Consider the following 26,123-nt stretch of genomic DNA (forward strand, 5'->3'; position numbering starts at 1 on the left):
TACAAAAAAAAAATTATAAAAAAAACTTGAAAGAATACAAAGAGCAATTACAAAATTGGAACCAACACACTCAAAACTATCACATGAAGAGAGACTAGCAAAACTTGAGCTAGACACTAGAGCAAAGAAGAGAGAGGAGATTTGATAACTATTTACAGAATCATGAAAGGCATAGAAATTATTGATAGAGAGGATCTAATAAAATGGGATGAAAGAAATATAAGAGGACACGGAAAGAAAATCAAGAAAGACAGTTATAGAAGAGATCTGAAAAAGAATAGCTTTCCTCACAGAACAAGTTAGATGAGAAAGTAGTGTGTGCAAAAACAATAGATGAATTTAAAAATAGTTTAGATAAAATGAGATATGAAGACTGGACACCACGAGCATAGCTCCCCTTGCCGTAAAATACAACTAGGTAAATACACACACACACACAACTCTCCGACCACGAGAGTTGGAGTAACAACCCACAGCGCATCGATACTAAAATTATATCAGCCCTGGGCGGGATTCGAACCCGGACCTCCGTAGTGGTAGCCGGGAACTCTACCAACTGCACCACGAGTTGTGTATGTACAGTACAACGGCAGCTCCCCCCCCTAAAAAAAAAAAAAGCATGATTAGCTCCCAAAAATTCCTGGCTATGGCCCTGGGGCATCAACCTCGTAGTACCCAGTCTCGGGTCGCGTCGTCAGACCCTGGAAACACAATCGGTTAAACTGCAAGTGTTTTGGTTTATTAATAAAAACTTCAAAATTCAAAATATTCCGTTTAAAGCTCGAAGCAATCAGGTTGCAGGATTCCACTTATGTTGTCAGGGCTCACATTTAGCGCAAAGAGTAAGCTTATAACATAGGTGCGGCTTATCAAATTACAATTATGTTTATTGAAACCGAACAAAATACATGATTTTGTAATATGCACAACTGCACGTGCCACAAGGCCATCCAACAGCGCTTTTCTGTAGGCCCTAAGCAAAAGAAAAAATATGTTTAATAAAGCAGCTCATGTTCATATAAATATTAATAATTAAAATAATCAATAATTAAAATAATACAAAACTGTTAGGAAGGAACATGTGCAACATGAATTTTGAAAATGCAAATGGCCATGGTCTGATGCTGAGTGTAAAAGTGCAGTGTGGACGGCCGCAATCACAAAGTGCTCCAGGTATTGCTATTTGAATTTGAATTTATGGACGCATGCTTTATACAACAAGTTACTAATGCATCGTGTGCATTGATTGTAATGTCATGTTTTATTTCCACCTACATATTGGTCACATATTTTTATAATCAAAATAAAGTTTCTTCTTATTAGTGTAGGGAAACTATGCAGCGAAAAATTGGTTGATAACATCATAAACATGCGATGCAGCGAAACGCCCTGTCATGGTGTAACCGTACATTGAACCGACAGGTAGTAAACAAGACAGCAGGGCTTGATCAAGTAAGTTACTATTATTAGTGTTTATTAACATAATTCGTAATTACAGCGAAAGGGGTGCACAGCTTGCTAGTGCACCCACTCAACTAAAATGAAATGTTGCAGCTTTAAAAACAATATATTTGTTTATGATAAATAATCATGTCTCATAACTTCATTTTGTTTGAGAGTTTTAATCTTTTCTTTTGTCATCATACAAGATACTTGTTACTTGTAAGGAACATTCTTTCATATCATCATTTCCAAGTTCACATAGTTCTGTGCATTCCATTATGTGGTGTTGTAATGAGTGGAGGCATTTATTTTCGTGACAGTTTACATGCAATCCCACCAGTGTTTTTAAATATTCACAGCGATATTTATACCCTGACCTTAATCTCATTACAGTGTTTTCTCATACGTGCAGTTGTGCCGTCCATAAGTGAAATTAGTGTAACCAAATTTTACTTCCTTTTGCATTTTTTTTTTCTTTTTAGGTCCCAAGATGTCTCACTAATTACTGACCACAACCGACCAAACCCGACCAAGGACGGTTTTTGCTCAACTATATGCTATTTTTTTTTTTTTTTTTTCATAAATGAAATTCAATTGTGCATTTGAGCAAAAACTGGCCTTGGTTGTGTTTGGTCAGTAATAGGGAGACTGGTCCCAAGTATCTCCTTGTTTTCTCGTTTTCAGTTTTATTTCTTCCTTACTTGGGACACTTTTGATATCAATGATGCCTTTCTCTGTGACTGTTCCTTGTTTGGCCAAATCGTCAGCAACATCATTCATATATATTCCAAAGTGCGATGGTATCCATACAAAAGTTAGATTGATTTTAATGGCTTTCATGTCCTTGATTAACATTTTATTACACTTAAAAACAAGGCTGTCATCACTACGGAATTTTGAATTAAGTACAAGTAATACACTCTGACTATCTACAATTAGATATAATGATTTTCCTATGTTGGACGTTAGTTTTAAACTTTCATGTATTGCGTGTATTTACCTAGTTGTACCTAATTGTATTTTACAGGAAAGGGAGCTATGCTCATGTTGACCCTTTTTTGTATCTCGCAAGATCAAGTTTGTTCTTAACTTCTTGTAATGTGTTTGCACACATTATTTTTTCATCCAATTTGTTTCATATATCTATCACTGTGTGGAAAGCTGTTCTTTTCCAGGTCTCTTCTGTAGTTTGCCTTTTTGAGTTTCATTGCATGTCCTCTTGTTTTTCCTCTGTCCCACTTTAATAAGTCCTCCCTATCAAGGCATTCTTTTCCTTTCATAATTCTGTAGATGGTTAGTAGGTCCCCTCATTCTCTTTTGTTCTAGGGTCGGCAATTCCAGTTCGGCCAGTCTTTGTTCATATGTCAGGTTTGAAAGTGTTGGGTCCATCTTTGTCATTGCTCTTTGTATTCTTTCTAATTTTCTTATATTCTTTTTTGTACTGGGTGACCATATCAGTGCTGGGTATTCCAGTTTTGGCCTTATCAGTGTTTGTAATATTTTTTTGATAATTTGGTTATCCAGGTATTTAAAGGCCACCTTTATTGATCTCAACAAATTTTGTTTCTCCAACTATTTTATTTATCTGATGACATGTCTTTGGTGATGATTACTCCTAGGTCCCTTTCAGAATTTTCTTTCTTTACTTCTTTTTCATTCATTTTATACTGTCCTGATATCACCCTATTCTTGTTTTTCCCAAATTCGATTATAATGCATTTCTTGATGTTGAATTCTACTTCCTATCTCTTGCTCCACTCTGAGACTTTCAGCTCACTCTGTAATGAGTCAGTCTATTTCGGAGTTTATTCTCTTTAATAACTTTGCGTCATCTGCAAAAAGTTCATATAACATTCAATACTTTTGTCCATGTCATTCACATATATAGCAAACATTATCGGAGCTATTACTGACCCCTGTGGGACGCCACAACTCATTTCTTCCCATTTTGAATATTTGTCTCCGAGCACTACTATCATTTTTCTTCCATGTAGGAAATCCTTCATCCAATTCAATAGTTTTCCATGTATGCCTCCTATTGTTTCCAATTTATATAGCAATTTTCTGCAGTGGTGCTGGAGTTTGTACCTTCTATTCTTTTGGAGTATCGCTCTTCATTACTTGTACATTATTCAAAGAATTCCCTAATCACAATACCACATTCAGCTTTTTCACCAACAACAGACCCATCACAGTAAATATGTATTACATTAAATTTTGGGTACATTGAAATTTTACAAAGGAATATCTGATGTAACTGTGAGCTATCATATTCACGTTACTTGTAATCTAACTGTTCTCTTTCAATATCGAGGTTCATTGGCCATTTCTAGATCTTCTGTGTATTCTATATTTCCTTGGCATACTTTCACATTTCCTGTTTATTTTTAAGTTTACCATTCACATATGTATATAATAGTTTGGGCTGCTCTGCATTTATCTATGTCTTTTTCATAGTTCCTTTTTTCCTCTCTTTGCACTTTTACATACTCATTTCTATATTTCATATATATTTGCCATTTTACTTTTTTTCTCTCTCAATCTTTTCCAAGCTTTGTCTCTTCTTTTGCCTCACTGCATCTTCTGTTGAACCAGGATTTAATGTACACTCTCGCTTCTGTCTTGGTACGTGCCTATTCACTCCTTCATAATTATCCATCAAGATATCCCATTTCTCTTCCACTTTTATCTCTTCCATGTAAAATTTTTCCCAATTTGCATTCTGAAGGAATTTCTTTAGTTTTCCAAAGTCCATTTTGTTGTACATCAATCTTCCTTAACTATGCTTTTCATTTCTCTCCATGTATATTTCTTCCTTTAGTTCAGTCTCAGTAAGTATATGGTCACTCTTTCCAATTGGTGTCTTATATTGAATTTTATCCACAATTTCAGGTTCTGTTGTAAATATTAAATCTAGTCTTGATGGCTCCTCATTATTTCTGTATCTGGTGTTTTCACTGACCCACTGTGTCATATATTCCTTGGTCATGTCCAGTAATATATTACCCTTTCATTTTCATGTCCTCCCAACCAATTTCTCTGCAGTTAAAGTCCCCCATAATTACCCCACAAGTCTTCCCTGCTTTTCACTGTCATGTCCTCCCAACAAATTTCTCTATAGTTAAAGCCCCTGTAATTACCAGGTTACCTCTGCCCATTTCTCATTTAATGAATGCCTTGTATCTTCTAGCATTTTCATATGCTAATTCTCTTTCCAAGCATTCATTTTTGGGGGCACATAAGTCACCACAAACTTTCTACTTTTCATGTCCTTGTCTTCGCTTTTATCATCAGTTCTACATTACCTTTGCCCTCCGTAATTCTTGTCACATTCAAGTTTTTCTTGGCCAAGAACATGATTCCTCCTCACTATTTCCCGTCTGTTTTTAATCCAGCAATTGTATAGCCCTTGTCCAACATTGATGGGTGGCATTGAACCCCTTAATTTCGTCTCCACAGTTCCCATTATGTCTGGTTTTTCTTCTAACAGGTAATCATTAAGTTCATTGAGTCCTGAAATTAATCCGTCAATGTTAGTATCGGCCACTTTCAAATTTTTTGTTTCCATCTTTTTTCTGTCTTTGGTTCGCCCATTCTGATCTACCATTTTCTCAGTCTCACGTTGATTACTCTCCAATAGAATTCCTTGTTTTTGGTCTCCATTCTCTTGGCATTATTTTTCCTTAGCTTCATCTCTTAGTGTCTTCTCTTTTTCTAATTCCTCAATACTCATTTCTCTTTTTATCCATATCTTATTGATGTTCACTCCTTGCCAACTTACGGTACCTACTTTTTCAAATAGGTCTACCATTTGTGTCAGTCTGTGATATGTTTTCATATTTTTAAGTGTCTTGTTGGCTTAGCATAATGCAGTTTTTTAGTATGTACATATTATGCAGCAGTGTAGTATATCTAATACATATGCATAGAAATATTTGTACAGTATTTTAATTATTTTGCAGAAAAGGCCTCAATGGACTTTGACAGCCCAGATTATATTCTTTCTCTTCACAGACAAGAAGAAAGAGATCAACAGCATGGAAAAAAAACTGGACAGGTATAGCTATATTTTACATGTATATATGCATTTTCTTGCAAAATGTTTAAATTTATTTGACCAACTGATCATTTAGCAAGGATGTGAACACACAATTTTTGGGGTGTGTGAGTAACTGCATACATACATACATACATATACCAAGGCTTTTTCCCCCTTCCAAGGGAGGTAGCCAAAAAGGGAAAGGCATAAAAACGCTCCCACCCATTTCATCCCTAAATACACTCCACACCCCTCCCACCCTCCCTCTCATCTGAGCACCTCCTGGATGACGGGTCATCCCTGCACCCTGCCCACCGCCCTGGGTCAGAAGCAGTGTCGCAAGACACAGCACATCCACAGCAAGGCCACTTCATTTAATCGGCGACCCCCCTCTCCGTCCCCCCTTGCATATAAGGAGAGGACGGGGAGAAATCCCTTCGGGCTGCGTCAAAATTTACTCATACTACCCCACCCCCCCGCCCATTCCTCCTCATGCAGTCACAACATCATCCATATACAACCATTCTCCACTCACCTCTGTCTTCCGTCCTCTCCCTTCCTTCCTCAACAGACATTCCCCTCTTCCCCAAAGCCCCCTTCACCCCATCCATCCACCTCATCCTAGGACATCCCCTCATGTTCACTCCCTCCACATCTGCCTTCCATACCTCTTTTAGTCTTTCTTCACTCATTCTTTCCATGTGTCCAAACCATCCTAATATTCTTTCATCAACCCTATCTCCCAAATCCTTTTTCACCCCTGTTCTCCTCCTCACCTCCTCATTTCTCACTCTATCTAGCCTAGTAACCCCCACCATACTTCTCAGACACCTCATCTCAAACACATTCAAACTCCTCTCTTCTTCTCTTATGTTCCATGTTTCTGCCCCATACAATGCTGTTGGCACAATCACTCCTTCATACAGTCTCCTCTTAGTATCCATTCCCAAATGTCTATTCCTCATTACACTCTTTAATCCACCAAGGCATTTACTCGCTTCTCTCAATCTACATTCTACCTCCACCTTCACTCCACCTTTTCCTGCCACACTTGCACCCAAGTATCTAAAACTATCCACTTCCTCCAGTCGCTCTCCCTTAATGTTCACTTTCAGTCTACTGCCACTTTCACCCCTTGTACATCTCATCACCTTACTTTTACCCACATTTATCTTTAGCTTTCTTCTATCACATACTCTCCCAAACTCTGCCACCAGCTTCCTCAATCCCTCCTCTGACCCTGCCACAAGCGCAATGTCGTCCGCAAACAACAGCTGGCTCACCTCCCACTTTTCTCCATTTTCTTTAACCATCTCCAATCCCTGACCCACTACCCTAGCATTCACCTCTCGCACCACCCCATCCATGTATAAGTTGAACAGCCAGGGCGACATAACGCATCCTTGACGAAGTCCCACCTTTACTTCAAACCACTCACTCTCTCCATTTCTAATCCTGACACAAGCTCTACTACCCTCATAAAAACTCTTGACAGCTCCCAAAAGCTTTCCTCCTATCCCATAAATGTGCATAACCTCCCACAGTGCCTTTCTGTCTACCCTATCATAAGCCTTTTCCAGATCCATAAAAGCCCAAAAAACATCCTTCCCCTTTCCTATAGCTTTCTCACATATCTGTCTTACCACAAAGATCTGATCTACACAACCTCTACCTGTCCTAAATCCACACTGTTCCTCACCAATTACTCCTTCTGTTCCTCTCCTAATCCTCTCAATTAAGATCCTCCCATAAGCCTTCCCTACTACACTTAACAGGCTAATCCCTCTGAAACTACTACATTCACACTTGTCCCCTTTTCCCCTGTAAAGAGGAACTATACAGGCACTTCTCCAGTCCTCCGGTACTCTACCCTCTCTCCAGCAAACATTAAATAACCTCACCAATCAGTCCACCATCACTGAACCTCCCTTTTTCAGATATTCTGCATGGCATTCATCCAGACCAGGTGCCTTACCTGCTTTCATCATCTTTACAACTGCCTTCACCTCATCCTTCCCTATTTCTCCTCCATTCTCCTCTCTCATCACTCATTTTCTTCGCATTTCCCACTGAAAGGGTAGTGAATGGTGGGATGAGGAAACAAAGAAGGTTGTAGAAGAGAAGAAGCGAGCATTCACAGATTGGTTACAAAAGAGGACGGAGGAGTCATATGAGACGTACAAAGAAAAGAAAAGAGAAGTAAAGCAAAAGGTAAAGGAGGCAAAGAGGAGAGCAGATGTAAAATGGGGTAGGAGTATGACAGAAAATTTTGAAAGTAATAAAAAGATGTTTTAGAAAGAAATTAAGAGAGGAAGAGGAGGCGAATCAAGTAGGGAAGAAAAGGTAAAAGGCACAGATGGAGAGATGATAATGGAAGAGATGGCAGTAAGGGGAAGATGGGCAGAATGTTTTAGGGAGTTGCTAAATGTGAAGGAGGATTGGGAAGGAAAGATAGCTGCAGTGGGAACTGCATACATACAGTATTAATACTTTTCTCAGTTTTAGGGGATGGGCTGAAGCCCCTCTCCCCCTTGTATAATAAGTGTCTGCACCCATGCCATGTAGGAATGCAAATATTGTAATATTAGGCCCATACCTACCTATAAATACATGTATCACTGAATAAACGCTATAAATTTGTTAAATTTGGTTGTAATTAAGAAATATGAATGTGAGCACATACGTAATAAGCAGAGTAATTTCAAATTTTGATATAAACTATTTATTTATGGTGAGACTACAAATTCAAACATCAATATAAAAAACTATAGTAAAAATAAGAATGCAAAATATATTTTAGGGAGCTGCTAAATGTGAAGGAGAGGGAGGGAAATGTAGTTGCAGTGTGAAGTGCTAAGAAAGTGACAGTAATGAGTGAGTGAAATGAAGGAGAAAGAAGGAAAGATGAAGTGAAGGCAGTTAAGATGATGAGAGCAGGTAAGGCACCTGGTCTGGATGGATGTCATGCAGAGTGTCTAAAAAAAGGAGGTAGAGTGATGGTGGACTGGCTGGTGAGGTTATTTAATGTTTGCTGGAGAGAGGGTAGAGTGCTGGAGGAGTGCCTGTATAGTTCCACTTTACAAGGGAAAAGGGGACAAATGCGAGTGTAGTAGTTTCAGAGGGATCAGCTTGTTGAGGCTAGTTGGGAAGGCTTATGGGATGATCTTGATTGAGAGGATTAGGAGAGGAACAGAGGGAGTAATTGGTGAAGATCAGTGTGAGTTTAGGACAGGTAGGGGTTGCGAAGATCAGATTTTTGTGGTAAGACATATGTGAGAAAGGTATAGGAAAAGGTAAGGATGTTTTTTTTTTTTGGCTTTTATGGATCTGGAAAAGGCTTATGACAGAGTAGACAGGATGGCACTGTGGGAAGTATTGCAGATATATGAGATAGGGGGAAAGCTGTTTAGAGCAGTTAAGGATTTTTACAAGAGCAGTAGGGTGTGTGTTAGGATTAGAAATGGAGAGAGTTAGTGGTTCGAGGCAAAGGTGGGACTTCATCAGGGATGTGTTATGTCACCCAGGTTGTTCAATTTATACATGGATGGGGTGGTGCAAAAGGTAAATGCAAGGGTAGTGGGTCATGGATTGGAGATGGTTAAAGAAGATGGAGAAAAACGGGAGATAAGCCAGCTGTTGGTTTCTGATGACACAGCACTTGTAGCAGGATCAGAGGAGGGAGTTAGTAATGGAGTTTGGGAAGGTGTGCAAAAGAAGGAAGTTGAAGATAAATGTGGGTAAAAGTTAGGTGATGAGATGTACAATGGGAGAGGATGATAGCAAATTGGAAGTGAGACTGGAGGAAGTGGACAGTTTTAGATACTTGGGTGCAAATGTGGCAGGAAAGGGAGGAATGGAGGTGGAGGTAGAATGTAGATTGAGAGAAGCAAATAAATGCCTTGGTGAATTGAACAGCGTAATGAGAAATAGACATTTGGGAATAGATGCTAAGAGGAGATTGTATGAAGGAGTGATTGTGCCGACAGTACTGTATGGGCCAGAAACATGGAACATAAGAGAGGAAAAGTTTAAATGTGTTTGAGATGAAATGCTCGAGAAGTATGATGAGGGTTATTTCTTACTCCTACTCTGCTGGTCTTCGGGCCACTTGGTGATCTACAACCACTTTTGAAGCGTCTCGCCATGTCTTTCTGTCCTTTGCCACCTCCTCCTTCCATTCTCTTGGTACTATTCTTTATATCTGCACATCTTTAATGCATCTCCTCCAGTCTTTTCTAGGTCGTCCAATTGGTCATCTTCCATGCACTCCACTATTGAGCACTTTGGGCATCTATCTTCTTGCATCCTTGTGACATGTCCTGCCAATTTCAGTCTTTTTAATCTTGTTACATTTTTAATATGGGGTTGTTTTGTTCTCAAATTTCCCAATTATGTCTTATTCTCCATTTTTGCCTTTGGTTGTGATACACAGGTCCTAAAATTCTCCATAAAATCTTACTTTCTAGAACTTCAAACTTCTCCATAGCTTTTGTAAGGGCCCATGTTTCGCAGCTGTACAATATGACTGGTCTCACTATTGAGTTGTACAGTCTCAGTTTTGTTGTTCTTGATATTGACCTTTTTTTTTTTAAACAATTCCATTAGGCTAGTAACATTGATTTCCTGCTCCGATTCTGGCTTCCACTTCCTGTTTTGTTCTTCTGTCACTGGTCACCTTTGCTCCTAAGTATTTAAAATCTTTAACACTCTTTATGTCCAATCCCGCAATCTGTACCCTTTCTGGCAAATTAGATTCTCTTGCTACCTTCATTAAAGAGTGCTGCCAGGTTTTCCATTTCTGCTAGATTCTCTATCATGATGTCAAGGTCGTCAGCATACACTAATAGTTTTATGGTTATATCTTCCAATTTTATTCCTTTGTCTCTCCCATTCATACTACATGAGATTATTTTTTCCATTGCCAGATTAAATAACAGTGGTGAGAGTATGCATCCTTGTTTTAGGTCATCTATCTGAAAAGGTGATGTAGTTGTACTCCCACATCTCACTATGCTACTTGTGTTTTCAATAGCATGCTCTTGTTAATCTGATGTACTTGTGTGGTATTCCTAATTCTTCCATTATTTTCCATAGAGATGTTCTGCTCACTCTATCATAAGGGGTTATTAGGCTGGATAAAGTGAGAAACAAGGGGGTGAGGAGGGAGGAGAACAGGGGTGGAAAGGGAGATGGGATTTATGAGTGTTGGGATGGTTTGGACACATGGAAAGAATGAGTGAAGAAGGACTAGTAAAAGAAGGGTGGAAGGAGTGAACATAAGAGGTCGACCTAGGATGTGATGGATGGATGGATGGGGTAAAAGGGGTATTGGAAAAAGGGGAATGTCTGTTGAGGAAGGAAGGGAGAAGATAGAAGATAGGGGTGAGTGGAGAATAGTTGTATTTGCCTAATTGTAGTATACAATTATGTATGGATAATGTTGTGATGCATGGAAGGGAGGGTGAGGAATGGGTGTGGGTGAGGAAGTATGTGCGTATGATATTTTGATGCAGCCGAAAGGGATTTTCCCGCCTCTTCTCTTTTTCTGCATGAGGGGACGGAGATGGGCGTTGCTAATTAAATGAAGCGGCCTTGCTGTGGAGGTGCTGTGTCTTGCTACATTGCTTTTGACCCAGGGCAGTGGGTGAGATACAGGGATGACGCATCATCCAAGAGGAACCAAGAAATTAGCAACGGAGGGGTGGTGAGTGGGTGTGAAGTATGTGGGGATGGAATGGGTGGGAGTGGATTTATGCCTTTGAGTTTGGCCACCTCCCTTGTAAGGGGGGAAAAGCCGTATATGAATGTATTGTGTTGATGTGTTATATCATTCTGGTTATAGAAATATGTGTTAATGCAATTTTTGTTCTTCAGAATGGCTGTTATGGTTCACTATATGATTTGAATTATTTTGTATTTACCTAGTTGTATTTTACAGGACAAGGTACGCTCATAGTGACCCGATTTTGTCTCTTTCCGCTTCCAGTTTATTCTTAAAATCTTGTATAGTTTTGGCACTCGCTGTTTCTCCATTTAGTTTGTTCCAGACATCAATCACTTTATGTGGGAAGATTTTTGTAACTGTCATTCTTTAACTCCTTTTTGTGTCCTCTTGTTTCTCTTGTCCCATTTTAGTAAGTCGTCTCTATCAAGAATTTCCATCTCTTTCATAATTCTGTAAATGGCCAACAAATCACCTCTTTCTCTTCTTTGTTCCCGTGTTGATAGATGTACTTTCTCCAGTCTTTGTATGTCAAATTTGATAGTGTAGGTGCCATTTTTGTTGCTGCACTATGATTTTTTTTGTGCTAGGTGCCCATAATGTTGCAGCTTATTCTAGTTTAGGTCTTATTAGTGCAACCACTATTTTCTTTACCATTTCTTCATCCATGTAGTCAAAGGCTACTTTCATTGATCTTGCATACATATACCAAAGGCTTTTTCCCCCTTACAAGGGAGGTAGCCAAAAAGAAAAAGGCATAAAAACCATTCCCACCCACTCCATCCCTAAAACACTCCACTCCCCTCCACCCTCCACCCTCCCTCTTATCTTGGCACCTCCTGGATGACGGGTCATCCCCGCATCTTAATAAGTTAAAAGTCTCTCCAACTAATTTATTGACATGTTTATCAGGTGTCAAGTCACTTGAGATAATCACTCCCAGGTCCCTTTCTGAATCAACTCTTTTGACTTCCTTGTTACCAAATTTATATTGACCCGATATTCTATTTTTGCTTTTTCCAAATTTCCATTATACTACATTTCTTAATGTTAAAGTTCATTTCACACACCTGACTCCATTCCCATATTTTGTCTAGGTCTTCTTGTAGCAATCTGCAGTTTTCTGTGCTTACTCTCTTGGGTAATTTGGCATTGTCAGCAAAGAAGTTCATGTAACACTTTTCTCCCTCATCCATATCATTTATATATATGGCAAACATTAAAGGAACCAAAATATCTTCCCAGTTCGAATTTTTATCTATAAGTACCATTCTCATTTTTCTCCCATTTAAGAAATCCTTCATCCATTCCAGTAGCTTACCTTATATTCCTCCCATTATTTCAATTTTTCTTATTAACTTTTTATGTAGTACTTTGTCAAAAGCCTTCTGCAAATCCAAGAAGGTGCAATCTGCCCAGCCATCTTTCTTGTATTATCTCAATCTTGATTTAAAGAATATTAAGTTTGTGGTACACGATCTTCCACTTCTAAAGCCAAGTTGTTTAGGGTTTAATATTTTATTCTCTTCCAAGTGTTTGATTCATTTTTGCATAATTTTGCTACTGTGCTTGTAAGGGATATTGGTCTGAAGTTTGTAGGATCTTTGTTTCCCCCTTTATATATTGGTACTATGTTTGCATCTTTCCAATCTTGCAGTACCTTTCCTTCTTTGAAAGAAAAATCTATTATCTTGTATAATTTGTTCGTTAATTTGTCTATACACTTTAAGTATGAAAAATATGTACAGTTGACAGACAATGTATAGATAAGGCGCTCACTTGTATTAATTATATGAAAAATACCAGCATAATTTTTTTTCTTTTTACTGATTGTAATAGCCAAAGCTTATACCTTCATTTTCTGCCCAGCCATCTTTCTTGTATTATCTCAATCTTGATTTAAAGAATATTAAGTTTGTGGTACACGATCTTCCACTTCTAAAGCCAAGTTGTTTAGGGTTTAATATTTTATTCTCTTCCAAGTGTTTGATTCATTTTTGCATAATTTTGCTACTGTGCTTGTAAGGGATATTGGTCTGAAGTTTGTAGGATCTTTGTTTCCCCCTTTATATATTGGTACTATGTTTGCATCTTTCCAATCTTGCAGTACCTTTCCTTCTTTGAAAGAAAAATCTATTATCTTGTATAATTTGTTCGTTAATTTGTCTATACACTTTAAGTATGAAAAATATGTACAGTTGACAGACAATGTATAGATAAGGCGCTCACTTGTATTAATTATATGAAAAATACCAGCATAATTTTTTTTCTTTTTACTGATTGTAATAGCCAAAGCTTATACCTTCATTTTCTCACACAAAGAAAAACAAAATGTACACACACACACACAATCGTCAGATTGACAGCGAAGATTGGAATTCCAGGAAAAGACGCAATTTTCGTGGATTTCAACTACGAGGAAGCACCTCTTTGTATTAGTAGGGAAGGGGAAAGCTCGTGGTGTAATAGAAAGGTAACGAAAGGGGAGAAGGGGAGGGAGTACTGAGGGAAATGGAAGGAAATAAGTAGGGAGACAAACGGGCTCCCCCTGACAGCAGAAAAAAGTGTAAATAAGAGGTCTGCTGACGACACAGGGGAAATCGAAAATATCAGTAAAAGCATTGAGGTTAGAAATATAGATAAGAACAAGACAATGGAAAGTGAAAATAATAATTTCCATGGGTAAGAGACACAATGGATAAAAAAAAGTGCATTGTAGTTTATGGTGTTAAAGAAAAACATATGTACACAGATACCAAAGAGAAAAAGAAGAGAAGTAGCAAAAGCAATTCTGAAGGAGATACAAGAGGAGGGACAGGTAATGGATAAAGAGATAGAAGTACATAGATAGGGCAGTGCTCTAGAAAAAAAGAGTATAGAGCACTGAAATTAATCTAATGGTCTCAAATGATAGCTGAAGAAGTAATATCAAAAGCAGCAAAGCTGGCAAATAGTGAAAATTACAAAAATGTACGCATAAAAAAAAGAGATGAGGAAAAAAAGAAAGAAAAGACACTTAGAAATGAAGCAAATAAAGAAAAAAACAAGCGAAGAATGGAGACTGAAAAGTGAGTTTTTTTTTTTTTTTAGAGAGAGAGTACTGGACCTGAGGCTGAGAAAATGGTGCATGAAAAAAAATTATTAAATAAAAAAAGAGAAACCCTTGAAAAGATGGAAAAAGGACAAAAAAAGAAAGGAAAGCAAGTGGCAAATATACATCAAATTAAGAAATAAATACATTAGAATACACAGGGAAGAAAAGAGAAACTGAAAAGGACATAATAGAAAAATGCAAGGACCAACCTAAACTATTCTACAGGTATGCGAATGACAAACTAAAAAGTAAACATGAAATAGTGAAATTGCATCAAGGGAATAATGAATATATAGAAGATGTAGAAATGGCTGAAATTATGAACAAATATTTTAAATCTGTATTCACAATTGAAAGTACACAAAATTGGGAGGAAAGACAGAGAGAAAGATGCCCTGAATGAAAGAAATAATTGTGACACAGAAGGAAAGAAGGTACATACATACATATAGCAAGGCTCTTCCCCCTTACAAGGGAGGTAGCCAAAAAGGAAAAGGCATAAAATCATTTCCACCCATTCCATCCCTGAATACACTCCACACCCCTCCACCCTTCCTCTTATCTTAGCACCTCTTGGATGACGGGTCATCCCTGCACCTTGTCCACTACCCTGGGTCAGAAGCAGTGTCGCAAGACACAGCACATCCACAGCAAGGCCGCTTCATTAAAACGGCGACCCCCCCTCTCCGTCCCCTCGTTGCATAAAAGGAGAAGACGGGGAGAAATCCCTTCGGGCTGCGTCAAATTTTGCTCGCACATACTACCTCACCCCCCATTCCCTTGACCATTCCACCTCATGCAAGGTACCAAATGAAAATCACATGGGCCAGATGGAATTGCAAATTGAATATTAAAAGAATGTATAGATGAACCAATGGATAAAATACACAATATAATATAATTCTCAAAGAAAATTACTACAAGATTGGAAAAATGCAAATATTGTACCAGTATACAAAGTAGGGGACAAGGAAAATCCAACTAACTATAGACCGGTTTCCCTTACAAGCACAATAGCAAAAATTTATGAATTTTTTTCAAAAGTAAATGGATTAAACATTTGGAAGAGAATAATATACTAAATCCAAAACAATTTGGATTTAGACATGGAAGATCATGTGCCACAAACTTGATTTGCTTTTACTTAAGGCTAATGGAAATAATACAAGAAAGGGACTGATGGGCAGACTGTGCCTTAGATCTACAAAAAGCATTTGATAAAGTAGCACACAAAAAGCTACTAAGAAAAATTGAAATAGGTGGAGTACAAGAAAAGTTATCGGAATGGATAGAAGATTTCTTGAACAGGAGAAAAATGAGAGTGGTACTTAGAGACAAGAACTCAACCTGGGAAGAAATGATAAGTGTAATCCCACAAGGTTCTGTATTGGCTTTGATAATAACATTAGCAAACATGGCAAACATCATAATGTTTGCCATATAAATGACATGTATGAAGGTGTGGAATGTTATATGAATTTCTTTGCAGATGATGCAAAACTACTAAAGAGAGTAAGTACAGAGGAAGATTGTAAATTACTACAAAAAGACCTGGATAAAGTCTGGGAATGAAGTCAAAAATGTGAAATGAACTTCAACATCAAGAAATGTATAATGGAATTTGGAAAAATTAAAATAGAATATCGGGACAGTACAAAATTAGTACAAAGGAAGTTAAAAAAAAGTCAACTTGGAAAGGGACCTAGTAATTATCAGCACTGACACGGCACCAGACAAACGTGTCAACAAAATAATCAGAGAAGCATCCAATTTCCTAAGATCAATGAAAGTGGCCTTTGACTACTTGTCTTATAGTAACATAGATGGATTGATTTCAGTATTAAATGAACTAAATTATTACCTGTCAAAAGAAAAAACAGATAATGGGAATTGCAGAGACAAAATTAAGGGGTCCAGTACCACCAAATAGTGTTGGACATGGATTACATAAGCATTGGATCAAAAATAGAAATGAGAAACAGGGTGGAGGATTCATGTTTCTGGCCAAGAAAAACTTAAATGCGTTGAAGGTTACAGAGGGTATAAACAGAGTGGAAATGATTATGATGAAAGTTGAAGATAGTGACATGAAAAGTAGAAGTTTGTAGTGATTTATGTGCCCCCAAAAATGGGCTCTTGAAAGAGGGTAAGCATTCAAAAATGTTCATCTCTGTATTTATTTACAACACCCCCTTCAGAATTGCTTCCCTCCTCCCTGTGGACTTTTGTATAGTCATTTCTAGCTTTTTTGTAATTTCTTTTGTTTTATTGTTTCTTATCTTCCATTTTCCCCAAGCTATATCCCTTACTTTTGCTCTCTTTTTTTTCCACACTTTTGGTTGAACCAGTCTTGTTTCTAATTCTTCCATCCCCTAATCCTTGGCCCATGTTTGTTCATTCTCAGGTTGTAAATGTAAAGATTTCCTAGTTCCTCATTATCCCAGTGATATTCATGAATACCAGTCAGCTTTTTCAAAGAATTCAAGCTAGAGTAATTCCTTGCCAATATTGAATCCCTGGCCTGTATAATTTATTCCTTAGGTTTATTTCTTCATTCACCAGCTGAAATTCAGTAGTTATATGGTCACTTTTTTCTTTGGGGCTAAGGTAGTTCATGGTTCTAATGATGTCTGACTCTTTGATAAGTAGCAGATCTAATCTCATGGGAATGTCATCTCTTACCTGAGTCACTTCCTTTACCTACTGGGTCATTGCGTTCTCCATTTCTATATTTAACAGGGCTGATGAATGAGTATTGGGATGATTTGGACACATGGAAGGAATGAGTGGAGAAAGATGAGCAAAAGAGGTGTGGAAGGCAGAGGCAGATGGAATGAACTTGAGGGGATGACTGAGGAGATGGATGATCAGTTGGTGACATATGCTAAGGGGTGCATTGCTTCACTCACATGCCAGCTCTAGTCCCCATAGTCTCTGTGAACAAACTCTCATGCAGCCACTCTTCCCTCTCTAGACAACTCTTGACATATTTGATCAACTTGCCTCAGCCATAAATTCTTCATCTCCATTGAGGGTTGTGGAGACAATCCTGTGAGTAGGATCAACATCACGGAAATGTGCCACATGCTTATATAGCCAGAGTTGACATTAATGAATTATGCTGATAGCTGGCCTAGACAGAGTCTCGCAGTACAGTTTCTGGTTTCATACAAAGTCATTCCAGCAATATCCCATAATTCTCTGAAGGAACCTAGTACCAAATAAATTGAGACTCCTCTTTAAATCAGCATTCAGTGTCCATATCTCACAGTCATACAGCAAGGCAGGGAGCACATGTGACTTGAAGATTTGAGTCTTAGTCTTGCATAAATAATGACAACACCATGTACTTATGGTTGAGAGAATTCCTAACACCATGGGCAACACCACTACTTCAAAGTACTTCCTGATATGACCAACCACTATTATGCACTTCATTACTAAGTTACATAGAGCTTTCCAAGACCATACTGCCCTCACCACGTGCATGAACCATGTCGTCCAGTAAGCTCCCAAACACCTGAACTTTGGTGTTGGTCCAGGAGACTTGAGGACCAATCAGTCTTGGCTCCCTGTGTGCAGTGACTTGAGGGCTGCAACCAGGACCTCCAAAAACCCTGTCCATGCAGGTGTACTTTACAGCTCTCTCTGTCCCAGAGTATAAGCCAAGTATCAAGTCAGTAATCCTTGCAGGAATCCTATGGATCTGCAGAAGATCCTAGAGCATTCCATGATACACCAAGTCAGATGCCTTCCTGAGATCAACATAAGTTGCAAGAAAACCCAGTTGAAACTCATATCAGGGTTCCACAAGAATACAAAGTACAAGGATCCAACAGTTGTTGACCTACCTGGCGTGGACCCAGATGGTTCAGGCCTCTGAAACTTTATCAGATGTGAACGAACTTGTGTCGGCAGTGGATAGACAAACACCTGGTATAGTGAGCAGTGTAATGCTGCAGTAGTTGTTGCAGTCCAGCCAGTCCCCAAAGTACTCGGCAAAGGGGCTACACCCCTCCACACCTGACACTTATCATCATCTGTTTGGATTGTGCTCCTCTGAGCTCTTTTCTGTCATTTCTGAACCCTGTATTGGTCCAGGTCCCCAGCCACTCTGGTAGCACAGCCCAACTCTATATTCTCCAGTGTCTCCTGCGATGTCACACCACCACTTGAACTTGGGCATTTTTCAATGTATTCCTTAGCAGCTTTCAGAGTTTCAAATGTAAAACTATCCCCCACTTCTTCAGGTAATGGGAGAGGAAAATGGAGGAGAAATAAGAAAAAGAAAGAAAAAAGAGGTGCAAATAGCTCTCAAAATGATGAGAACAGGTAAGTCACTTGGGTTAGATGGGTGTCATGTAGAGTGTCTGAAGAAAAGAGGCACTGTAATAGTGGAGTGGCTAGTGAGGCTGTTTAATTTTGTCTAAAGGAGGGTAGAGTGCCTATATAGTTCCACTTTATAAGGGAAAAGGGGACAGTTGTGAGTATAGTAGTTTCAGAGGGATCGGTTTGTTGAGTGTAGTTGGGAAGGCTTATGGGAGAGTTTTAAGTGAGGGAATTAGGAGAGGTACAGAGGGAGTAATTGGTGAAGAACAGTGTGAGTTTAGGAAAGGTAGGGGTTGCATGGATCAGATTTTTGTGGTAAGGCAGATGTGTGAGAAAGCTTTAGGAAAAAGTAAGGATGTTTTTTTGAGCCTATATGAATTAGGAAAAGGCTTGGCAAGGTAGATATTGCAGGCATATGGAATTGGGAGAAAAGTGTTAAGGGCAGCAGTCAAGAGTTTTTACAAGATTAGTAGAGCCTGTGTTAGAATGGGAAATGGAGTGTGTGTGGGTGCTTTGAGGTCAAGGCGGGACTATGTTAGGGGTGTGTCATGTTGCCATGGCTGTTCGATGTGTACATGGATGGGGTGGTGCAGGAGGTAAAGGAGAGGGTAATGGGCAGGGAACTGGCGATGGTTAAAGAAAATGGAGAAAAGTGGGAAGTGAGCCAGTTGCTGTTTGCTGACAACACTGCTCTTGTGACAGGATCAAAGGAGGGATTAAGGGAGTGAGTGACAGAGTTTGGGAAGGTAAGCAATAAGAGAAAGTTGAAGGTAAATGTGGGTAAAAGTAAGATGATGAGATGTACAAGGGTAGAGAGTGGCAGTGAGTTGGAAGTAAGTCTAAAAGGAGAGAGCCCAGAGGAAGTGGATAGATAGCTTTAGGTATTTGGGGTCACATGTGGCAGGAAAGGGAGGAGTAGAGCTGGAGGTAAATTGTAGATTAAGAGAAGCAAGTAAATGCCTGGGGGGGGGTAAAAATTGTCGTGATAAATAGGCATCTGGGAATGGATGCAAAGAGGAGATTGTATTTTCCTAGTTGTATTTTGTGGGAAGGGGAGCTATGCTTGTGGTGTCCCGCCATTGTATCTTTCTGTGTCTAGTTTGCTTTTAAACTCATGAATGGTTTTTGCGCATACTATTTCATTATCCAGTTTGTTCCAAGTGTCCAAAACTCTATGCGGAAAACTGTTTTTCTTCAGTTCTCTTCTATAGCTATGTTTTTTTATTTTCTTACCAAGTCCTCTTGTGTTTCTCTTGTCCCAGTAAAGTAAGTCCTCTCTATCAAGTATCTCTGTGCCTTTCATGATTCTGTAGATGGTCAATAGGTCACCTCTCTCTTCTTTGCTTCAATGTCGGTAACTCCAGTTTAGCCAATCTCTCCTCGTATGATAGGTTTGCAAGTGCAGGTACCATTTTTGTAGCTGCTCTTTGGATTCTATTTTCTTCATATTCTTTTTGGTACTAGGGGACCACAATTTCGCCACATACTCTAGTCTAGGCCTTATAAATGTAACCAATATTTTTTTTATCATGTCTTCATCCAAGTATGCAAATGCCACTTTTATTGATCTTAGCAAGTTGTAATTCTCCCCGACAATTTTGTTAATCTGTTTATCATAGGACAAGTCGTTTGTGATAATTACTCCCAAATCTTTTTCGGATCCTACTTTCTTTACTTCCTTGGTTCCAATTGTATATTTTCCTGATATTCTGCTTTTGCTTTTTCCAAACTCCATTATGCTACACTTCTTAGTATTAAAGTCCACTTCCCATTTCTGACTCCAGTTCCATATCCTATTCAGGTCTTCTTGCAGTGCTTCACAGTCCTTATCAGTTTCTACTTTCCTTAACAGTTTGGTGATTGTGCTGATGATTGTGCTGATGGCATTGTATGGAGCAGAGACTTGGAATTTAAAAGAGGAAAAGTTTAAATGAGTTTGAGATAAAATATCTGAAAAGTATGGTAGGGGTTACTAGGTTGGATAGAGTGAGAAACGAGGAGGTGAGGAGGAGAGTGCGAGAAGAAAAGGAGATGGCAGATGAGCTGATGAAATATTATGCTATGGTTTGGACACATGGAAAGAATAAGTGATGAAAGATTTGTAAAAGGTGTGGAAGGCAAGGGTGGAGGGAGTGAACTTGAGGGGACGACTGAGGATGAAATGGATGGATGGGGTGAAAGGGGTGCTGAGCAAAAGGGGAATGTCTCTTGAGCAAGGAATGTAGAAGGCAAGAGATAGGGGTGAGTGGAGAATGACTTTGTATGGATGATACTCTTATGCAAGGAAGGGAGGGATGGGATGGGAGGGGTAAGGGTTGCTTGTGCTTCTAAAATACCCGATTTCAGGAAAGCTCAGTTCATAGGACTACGTCAGGAGCTTCAGCTTACAGATTGGGAGGCAAAATTAAATGAAAGGCCTGTAGATCAGATGTGGGAAATATTTCAAAATACGCTCACTAAGATGATTCAAACTCACATTCCTTTTAAGGACAGACGTCCCCCAAATCAGGCTCGCCCAAAGTGGCTCGACAAAGAAACTGAAAAAAGTATTGCTAAAAAGAGACAGGCTTATAAGAAATATCAGTGCTCAGGTGCATCTAATGACTATGAAACTTATGTATCAATACAGAGAGGTTTAAAAAAGACAATAAGAAAAAGAAAACGACAATATGAAATGAACATCGCTGATAAATCCAAAGAGAATCCCAATGAATTCTATAGTTACATTAGAGATAAAAAGGTTGTTAGGAATCACATTGGTCCACTATTATCTGCTGACGGTCAACTTGAATATTCAAATGAAGGAATGTGTAATATCTTAAACAATTATTTTAGCTCGGTATTCGTAAACGAAACACCTCAAAGTGAATTTCAAACTGAAACCTGTGAAAAGTCTGGGGTAAGCTTACTCACTACAGTAGATATAACAAAGAAAAAATTAAAAGGTGTATAGACAAACTCAAAGTTAATAAAACACCAGGGCCTGACGGTTGGCATCCAAGAATCTTAAAGGAAATGAAAAATGAGATTGTTGTTCCATTAGAAATTATTTTCAAGAAATCCATCATATCCGGAGATGTCCCAAGAGAATGGAAGCTAGCTAACGTTACTCCCATATTCAAAAAAGGTGACAAAAAGAAACCAAATAACTATAGGCCTATAAGTTTGACTTCAATCGTAGGAAAAATAATGGAAACTATCATCAGAGATGCTATCGAACATCATTTAGAAAGTAACCGTTTGATAAATGATAGCCAGCATGGTTTCAGACGGAAACGTTCTTGCGTGACTAACTTACTTGAATTCTACAACACAGTTATCTTGAATTATGACAAAAGAAACAATATAGATTTAATATATCTAGACTTTGCAAAAGCTTTTGATACCGTCCCACACGAAAGACTACTTACTAAACTAGCTTTGCATGGTATAAGTGGTAGCCTATTAGGTTGGACTAGTAATTGGTTGAATGGTCGAAAACAGAGTTGTTTTAAATGGAAAAACTTCTTGATGGAAAAGTGTTGCAAGTGGAGTTCCTCAGGGTTCCATTCTTGGGCCACTTCTATTCATAGTATATATAAATGATATAGACCATGGACTAAAATCTACTGTTTCCAAATTTGCTGATGATACAAAACTGTGCGGAGTGGCAAATGATCACTCAAACCAATTAGATATTCAAGAAGATTTAGATCAATTACAGCAATGGTCTGAAAAGTGGCTAATGAAATTTAACACAAGTAAATGCAAGGTAATGCACATAGGTGAAAATAACAGTAAGTACGATTACAAGTTATTTGGAAATTCGTTAACAAAAGTGGATAGTGAAAAAGATCTCGGCGTAATTATCAGTAACAACCTCAAATCATCCAAGCAATGTATTTCAGCCTATGAGAAAGCAAATAAGATTCTGGGACTGATTGCGCGATCTTTTGATTTCAAAAGTCCATCACTCATTAACAAGCTATATAAATCGTTAGTTCGTCCACATTTGGAATATGCTGTTTCCGTATGGTCACCGAATCTCATTAAAGACATTGACAGACTGGAAAAAGTACAATGGCGAGCCACAAAACTGATTCCAAATATCAAAAATAAATCATACGAAAATCGACTAAAGCACATGAATCTGTTTTCCCTAAAAAAGCATAGACTCAGAGGTGACTTGATACAGGTCTTTAAGATTTTAAAGGGAATTGACAACATCAAAAGTGACAAATTTTCACATTGAATGAGAATCAGACAAGAAACAATGGTCTCAAACTATCCGGAAATAGATTCAATTTGGAAGTAGGTAGAAACAACTTTGCCAACCGTGTAGTTAATGAATGGAATAAACTTCCTGCACAGGTAGTGCAATGAAGTTCAGTTCGAAGCTTTAAGAATCATTTAGATAAATACCTAAATAAGATGCTGTAATGATTATAATTTATCTTATATTATTTGTTTTTGTTTTGTTATCATTTGTCTGTCTGATTTTCATTTATTATTAGCTGTCAAGAGTTTTTATGTGAGTAGTAGAGCATGTGTTAGGATTGGAAATGGAGAGAGTGAGTGGTTTGAAGTAAAGGTGGGACTTCGTCAAGGATGCGTTATGTCGCCCTGGCTGTTCAACTTATACATGGATGGGGTGGTGCGAGAGGTGAATGCTAGGGTAGTGAGTCAGGGATTGGAGATGGTTAAAGAAAATGGAGAAAAGTGGGAGGTGAGCCAGCTGTTGTTTGCGGACGACACTGCGCTTGTGGCAGGGTCAGAGGAGGGATTGAGGAAGCTGGTGGCAGAGTTTGGGAGAGTATGTGATAGAAGAAAGCTAAAGATAAATGTGGGTAAAAGTAAGGTGATGAGATGTACAAGGGGTGAAAGTGGCAGTAGACTGGAAGTGAACATTAAGGGAGAGCGACTGGAGGAAGTGGATAGTTTTAGATACTTGGGTGCAAGTGTAGCAGGAAAAGGTGGAGTGAAGGTGGAGGTAGAATGTAGATTGAGAGAAGCGAGTAAATGCCTTGGTGGTTTAAAGAGTGTAATGAGAAATAGACATTTGGGAATGGATGCGAAGAGGAGACTGTATGAAGGAGTGATTGTGCCAACAGCACTGTATGGGGCAGAAACGTGGAACATAAGAGAAGAAGAGAGAAGGAGTTTGAATGTGTTTGAGATGAGGTGTCTGAGAAGTATGGTGGGGGTTACTAGGCTAGATAGAGTGAGAAATGAGGTGAGGTGGAGAACAGGGGTGAAAAAGGATTTGGGAGATAGGGTTGATGAAAGAATATTAGGATGGTTTGGACACATGGAAAGAATGAGTGAAGAAAGACTAGTAAAAGAGGTATGGAAGGCAGATGTGGAGGGAGTGAACATGAGGGGACGTCCTAGGATGAGGTGGATGGATGGGGTGAAGGGGGCTTTGGGGAAGAGGGGAATGTCTGTTGAGGAAGGAAGGGAGAGGGCGGAAGACAGTGGTGAGTGGAGAATGGTTGTATATGGATGATGTTGTGACTGCATGAGGAGGAATGGGCAGGGGGGTGGGGTAGTATGTGTGAGTAAATTTTGACGCAGCCCGAAGGGATTTCTCCCCGTCCTCTCCTTATATGCAAAGGGGGACGGAGAGGGGGGGGTCGCCGATTAAATGAAGCGGCCTTGCTGTGGATGTACTGTGTCTTGCGACACTGCTTCTGACCCAGGGTGGTGGGCAGGGTGCAGGGATGACCCGTCATCCAGGAGGTGCTCAGATGAGAGGAAGGGTGGGAGGGGTGTGGAGTGTATTTAGGGATGAAATGGGTGGGAGTGTTTTTATGCCTTTCCCTTTTTGGCTACCTCCCTTGGAAGGGGGAAAAAGCCTTGGTATATGTATGTATGTATGTATATGTCAATTTATTATTTACTATTTACCTGTTTGTTTATTATTTTAACTATACCTATGCATTTATTTATGTATTTTATTTGTTATTTACATTATTATAGTTTTTATTTATTATTTTATTATGATTTTTTTTTTTTCTCCATCCGACCTAGATATGGATCAAAAGGTCTCCTGTCGGCATGCTCCGCCTTTGTAATCCTTTGTGTGTGAATGATATTTTGATGCAGTCCAAAGGGATTTCTCCCCATCCTCTCTTTTTCTGCATAAGGGAATGGACAGGGTGGTTGCTGATTAAGTGAAGCAGCCTTGCTGTGGACGTACTGTATATTCTTATGGTATCCTGCATTACATTTGACCCAGATACTTGGCGGATGCAGGGATGACCCTTCGTCCATGAGGAATTGAGATAGGAGGGTTTGAGGGGGGTGTTGGAATGGAGTGAAATGGGCGGGAATAGGCTACCTCCCTTCTAAGGGGAAAAAGCTTTTGGTATATAGAATGTGTGTGTACTGGTATATATATATATATTTGGTTAAGAATTATGATAATATTATTGTTGCAGTGCTTTTTATTTGCTTTTTCTATTTTTCTGAGGGCATTTATTTGTCTTCCACAGGAAGTTGATAATATCTCCATATGACATTGATTGTACAGTACTCCCTCATTATTGACAGGTTTTACATGGTGAATCTGCTGTTGATAAACTGTTGTTACCTGTCACAAATCTCTGGACAGTGGAAAGGAGAGGTTGTGGATGTGGAGTTGTGATCATCCTCAATTTTTCGAGGAATGGATGAGGGAGGATAGCTACAATGGGAGCCGAGGTCCAGAAAATTTGCATCACCGACCGGGACCACGCTCGCTTCCCTCTGAGTGGCGTGTATAAATTTCAACACTTGAAAGGGGATACAGAATCCTTCAACTCGTTTAGCTAATCACAACCCTAGGCGATAAACTTGAAGAAATCAATTTAATAGCATGAATTCCACAAAGTACATTTAGAAACAAGCGACCCAACATTTTAATGCTTCCCATTAAAGAAACACAATTTGAAGACAAACAGTTAACAATGTGAATGTGGATAAATTGGTATGAAAACAAGAGCACATGATTTTAAACAAAATGTTGCATATTAAGTAAGCACAATTTGAGAATGTAAGTTAACATGAAACAAGAGCATGTGATTTTAAACAAAATGTTGCACATTAAGTAAGCACAATTTGAGAATGTAAGTTTACATGAAACAAGAGCATGTGATTTTAAACAAAATGTTGCACATTAAGTTAACACAATTTGAGAATGTAAATTAATATAAACAAGAGCATGTGATTTTAAACAAAATGTTGCACGTTAAGTAAGTACAATTTGAGAATGTAGGTAAGTTAACATGAAACAAGAGCATGTGATTTAAATGAAGTATAACGTTTCATGTACCTATAGTTTACTGGTTCTACCTAACTAACCCTGTGCACTAGATTCCTATCAAGAATTCACTCAATCAATACCTCTAGAGCTCTGAGGAACTCTCCATGCAGACTGCATTCCTTGATTCAGGTTCCAACAAATGGTGGGCCTCCAATCTAGAAGGATGCGGCTGCCGAAAATGGATTCACATAGAATGACGATGCAATGGCCGTCC

The 26,123-nt window shown here is 38.8% G+C and overlaps 1 protein-coding gene across 3 annotated transcripts in view; it reads left to right on the forward strand.

Annotated features, from left to right (window-relative positions):
- The first annotated feature begins 995 nt into the window (after positions 1 to 995).
- LOC143024141 (uncharacterized) overlaps positions 996 to 26,123 on the forward strand; it is a 139,025-nt gene continuing 113,897 nt past the window's right edge. For 2 of the 3 annotated variants that reach the window (XM_076182927.1, XM_076182926.1), the window contains exons 1-2: positions 1,322 to 1,452; positions 5,406 to 5,500. In XM_076182927.1, coding sequence (XP_076039042.1) covers positions 5,417 to 5,500 — 84 coding nt within the window. In that variant the 5' untranslated portion in view covers positions 1,322 to 1,452; positions 5,406 to 5,416. Of the gene's footprint in view, positions 1,174 to 1,321; positions 1,453 to 5,405; positions 5,501 to 26,123 lie in introns of those variants that run through there. The other variant, XM_076182928.1, reaches the window with a different exon arrangement.

This window comes from Oratosquilla oratoria, unplaced genomic scaffold (genome assembly GCF_046742065.1).
Source record: "Oratosquilla oratoria isolate Oo_2021 unplaced genomic scaffold, ASM4674206v1 SCAFFOLD96, whole genome shotgun sequence".
Taxonomy (NCBI): Eukaryota; Metazoa; Arthropoda; class Malacostraca; order Stomatopoda; family Squillidae; genus Oratosquilla; species Oratosquilla oratoria.